Below are 5,000 nucleotides of genomic sequence, written 5' to 3' on the forward strand. Positions count from 1 at the left end.
TGTCCAAATTTTCACAAGTAGAAATGTGTAGACACAACTGTGGATGACATTAGTGTTACACACACACACACACACACACACAATAAAATCAGTGTGTTGTTCTCAGGCCGTATGTGTATGCAGTCCACTCAGAGCAGCCCGACGCGTTCGGACACAGGCTGGGGCCCCTCAGCAGTGAGGTAAGATCAGCGCACTTGTTTCACTCACTGTACAACTCATATGATGTAACACACAAAACAAAACTGCTACGTGAAACGAAAGATTCCAGTAACAAATAACATAACAGTTACAGGGCAAATTTACAAAAATGTGAGTTATATATTTGTGTGTGTGTGTGTGTTTGTGTGTGTGTGTGTGTGTGTGTGCGCGTGTGTGTGCGCGTGTGTGTGTGCGTGTGTGTGTGCGTGTGTGTGTGCGTGTGTGTGTGCGTGTGTGTGCGCGTGTGTGTGCGCGTGTGTGTGCACGTGTGTGTGTGTGTGTGTGTGTGTGTGTGTGTGTGTGTGTGTGTGTGTGTGTGATAGTTGGATAATCCCCTAAAAGAAATTGATAACATCATTGGTCAGCTGATGAACGGTCTGAAACAGATGAACCTGCACCGCTGTGTAAATGTCATCATAGTGGGCGATCACGGTACTGCACACACACCTATACACACTTACACGTACCTACGCACACTTATACACGCTTAAACACACCTGTACACACTTATACACCAGTTCAGCTTCATGTAACACACACCAGTACACTGAACACACTCATACACACTTACACACCAGTTCAGCATCATGTAACACACACCAGTACACTGAACACACTCATACACACTTACACACCAGTTCAGCATCATGTAACACACACCAGTACACTGAACACACCTATACACACTTACACACCAGTTCAGCTTCATGTAACACACACCAGTACACTGAACACACTCATACACACTTACACACCAGTTCAGCTTCATGTAACACACACCAGTACACTGAACACACTCATACACACTTACTGTATACACACAATTCCGCACAGAATTCCTCAAATCCTTTTAAATGTAGCATTACAAAATGGACCTTAGCATGTGTATATTTGTGTGTGTTCGTGTGTGTGCGTGTGTGTGTGCATGTGTGTGTGTGTATGTGTGTGTGTGTAGGAATGGAGGAGGCCCACTGTGACCGTACAGAGTATCTAAGCTCATATGGACTCAATGTTAATGACTTTACACTCATCCCGGGATCATCTGGAAGACTGCGTTCCAAAAACCAGAGCATGCCACGTGAGGGACAACAAACACACACACACACACACAAACACACACACACACACACACACACGCACTCACACACAGTTATCCTACTTACTGAGCCATTTGTTCTTTTTCAGATGACCCAAAAGAACTTGTAGCCAATTTAACAGTAAGTGCAGAAAGTTAGAGATCTCATTTAGTGCTGTGTGTTTCTTATTGCCCCATTGCATTTTACTGTGTGTGTGTGTGTGTGTGTGTGTGTGTGTGTGTGTGTGTGTGTGTGTGTGTGTGTGTGTGTGTGTGTGTGTGTGTTCTGCCTTGCAGTGTAAGATGCCCAACCAGCATTTTAAAGCCTATCTGAAGCAGCACCTGCCCAAGCGGCTGCACTATGCCAACAACCGCAGGATAGAGGACGTGCACCTGCTCATGGAGAGGAAGTGGCTCGTAGCCATGTATGTTCTGGGGATCTGTGTGTGTGTGTGTGTGTGTGTGTGTGTGTGTGTGTGTGTGTGTGTGTGTGTGTGTGTGTGTGTGTGTGTGTGTGTGTGTGTGTGTGAGTGTGTGTGTGTGAGTGTGTGAGTGTGTGAGTGTGAGTGTGTGAGTGTGTGAGTGTGTGAGTGTGTGAGTGTGTGTGAGTGAGTGTGTGTGAGTGTGTGTGAGTGTGTGTGAGTGTGTGTGAGTGTGTGTGAGTGTGTGTGAGAGAGAATCACATTAATAACATTGTTTGTGTTTGATGGTGGTTGATAACTGATAGTTGCTTTCACAAATATCACACTTATACAATTCTACCCGTGTTTATATACCTATACACACTTACATACAATTATACACACACGTACAGTATATACACATATACTCTTTTATACACTTATAAACACTTATATACACAAATGTACACTTATAAACACATATACACTTATACACACTTATACACACTTATATACACTTATACACACATATACAATTGTACACTCCTATACACACTTATACACACTTATATACACTTATACATCAGTTCAGCATACTTAACACACACCAGTACACTGCTCACACTTATACACACTTATATACACTTATACACACTTATACACACTTATATACACTTATACACACTTATATACACTTATACACACTTATACACACTTATATACACTTATACACACTTATATACACTTATATACACTTATACATCAGTTCAGCATACTTAACACACACAGTACACTGCTCACACTTATACACACTTATACACTCCTATACACACTTATACACACTTATATACACTTATACATCAGTTCAGCATACTTAACACACACAGTACACTGCTCACACTTATACACACTTATACACACTTATACACACTTATATACACTTATACACACTTATATACACTTATACATCAGTTCAGCATACTTAACACACACAGTACACTGCTCACACTTATACACACTTATACACACTTATACACACTTATACACACTTATATACACTTATACATCAGTTCAGCATACTTAACACACACAGTACACTGCTCACACTTATACACACTTATATACACTTATACATCAGTTCAGCATACTTAACACACACCAGTACACTGCTCACACTTATACACACTTATATACACTTATACACACTTATACACACTTATACACACTTATATACACACATACACACTTATATACACTTATACATCAGTTCAGCATACTTAACACACACCAGTACACTGCTCACACTTATACACACTTATACACACTTATACACACCTACCGTGTGTGTTTCAGGAACCGGTTACCCGGCAGCTGTGGCTACTTTGGCGATCACGGCTATGATAACATAATTAACAGCATGCAGGTGAGTGTGTTCAGTGCTGCAGCAATGTGAATAATAATAAACCACTTCCCTATCTCATTTCTCTACCTCGTCCTCTTCACAGACCATCTTTTTGGGATACGGACCGAGCTTCAAGTTCAGGACAGAAGTTCCTCCTTTTGAGAATCTCGAGCTTTACAACATAATGTGTGGTGAGATTTGATATCTGACTGTCTATCACTTTTTCATACTAGCAGCTGGTGTTCGTTTGCTCTGATGACCAACATCGCTATCAAAATTGTAAATACTTTAACAATACTAATTCAAATAAGTCATATTAGCAGGTGCTGCTTCACTGATTAGCAAACAAGTGCATTAGCAACGTACCCTCACCAGAGGCTCCAAGAAACTTTGTTGTTTCTTTCCAAGCTTTATTTTCCTTTCTAATGTCTCTATACATACAGTATATTGAGTGATTACATTAGATATGACAAGAGGAAACCACAGTTATATATTTTTCTAAACAGTAAATATGAAGTAACTAAAGATAGGGACTAAAAATGTTAGTGGGGATTTGAAGAAACATTACTATTAAGAACCGTAGGATTGGTCAGATGGATCATTTAAGCCAATCATTTAAATGTGTCACTTTACCACATCATGCATTATTTGCTTAGAATAGTGGTGTACTTGGTAGTACGAGTATTGAAATAACATTAATATACATAATATATTATATAATATACATATTGTGTGTGTGTGTGTGTGTGTGTGTGTGTGTGTGTGTGTGTGTGTGTGTGTGTGTGTGTGTGTGTGTGTGTGTGTGTGTGTGTGTGTGTTTGTGTGTGTGTGTTTGTGTGTGTGTGTGTGTGTGTGTAGACCTCCTAGGCTTGACTCCTGCACCTAATAATGGCACACACGGCAGTCTGAACTCCGTGCTGAAACACCCATCTTACACACCCATACAGCCAGAGGAAGTGACATCACCAAAGCCTCTGGAGCCTGCTGCTGCTTCACCGGCCTTTTACAACCTGGGCTGCAGCTGTGATGATGAGGTTCTACACACACTCACACACGCATACACACACATGCTCTGTGCATTTAATCATTTATTTATTATTAAGTTTTTTGGTAGCATGTTGGCTTTAGTGGATCTTTACCACATCCTATTTACTGACTCTTACAAAATGATCAGGTATTGTATGTTCGTTCTGAGCAACAAAAATGTATGTTTATGTGTGTGTGAGGCAACAATGCTGTTTGGACCTGTGACTCAGTTCAGTAGCATCTAGACTAAAACACCTCAGAACATTTTAAACGGCTTCGTGCAATAACTACATGACCTTAACTAACCACCAGAGGGCAACCTTGTGCACTGTTTGAACTTCATCGTTTGTCGGCTCCCTTAGAAGAACCGACTCTCAAATGGCTCTTCATTTAGTATTAATCTGAGCCTTCTATTTAAGATTAAGTTAGCAATTATGAATGGGTTGTGTGTTGGTAAGCAGGAGCGGTTGAAGACCACTATTAATTAATTAAACGATTTAAATTCCTGCGTTCCACAGTTTCTTTGTTTCACAGTCTGTGTTTGTGCTTTTTTTAGTGTCACCTGATGCTAGCTAGGTTTTATCCATCACACATTAGCTACTAACCAGAGAGCATAGAACATAGCCATGTGAAATAAGGGGAACTTAGAGGAAAGTGCTGTTAGCCCTCTTCCACATACATGAGCTCACACGTGTTCAGTGTTGTTCTTATTGATAGGAAATTAATTGCACCACTTGGCCATTTTACTCAGTTCATTTTATTTTCCCATTTTTTTCCATCGCACCTGTTTGCACTTATACTAGCTTACGTTTTATTTATTTTTATTCCTTTATTTGCTCTCTGCATTCCGACTGAGTAGCAGTTGTAAATCAGCTACCAGTGAGAAGACGACTAACAT

The 5,000-nt window shown here is 40.3% G+C and overlaps 1 protein-coding gene across 1 annotated transcript in view; it reads left to right on the top strand.

The window, feature by feature from the left end:
• The window catches only part of LOC113658014 (ectonucleotide pyrophosphatase/phosphodiesterase family member 2-like), a 29,733-nt gene that overhangs the window by 12,011 nt on the left and 12,722 nt on the right, over nt 1-5,000 (top strand). The window contains exons 11-18 of the mRNA XM_027170178.2: nt 107-179; nt 522-630; nt 1,154-1,276; nt 1,384-1,415; nt 1,571-1,698; nt 3,028-3,097; nt 3,180-3,267; nt 3,935-4,110. Coding sequence (XP_027025979.2) covers nt 107-179; nt 522-630; nt 1,154-1,276; nt 1,384-1,415; nt 1,571-1,698; nt 3,028-3,097; nt 3,180-3,267; nt 3,935-4,110 — 799 coding nt within the window. The remainder of the gene's footprint in view (nt 1-106; nt 180-521; nt 631-1,153; nt 1,277-1,383; nt 1,416-1,570; nt 1,699-3,027; nt 3,098-3,179; nt 3,268-3,934; nt 4,111-5,000) is intronic.

The sequence above is a fragment of the Tachysurus fulvidraco genome, chromosome 10, assembly GCF_022655615.1.
Source record: "Tachysurus fulvidraco isolate hzauxx_2018 chromosome 10, HZAU_PFXX_2.0, whole genome shotgun sequence".
NCBI lineage: Eukaryota > Metazoa > Chordata > Actinopteri > Siluriformes > Bagridae > Tachysurus > Tachysurus fulvidraco.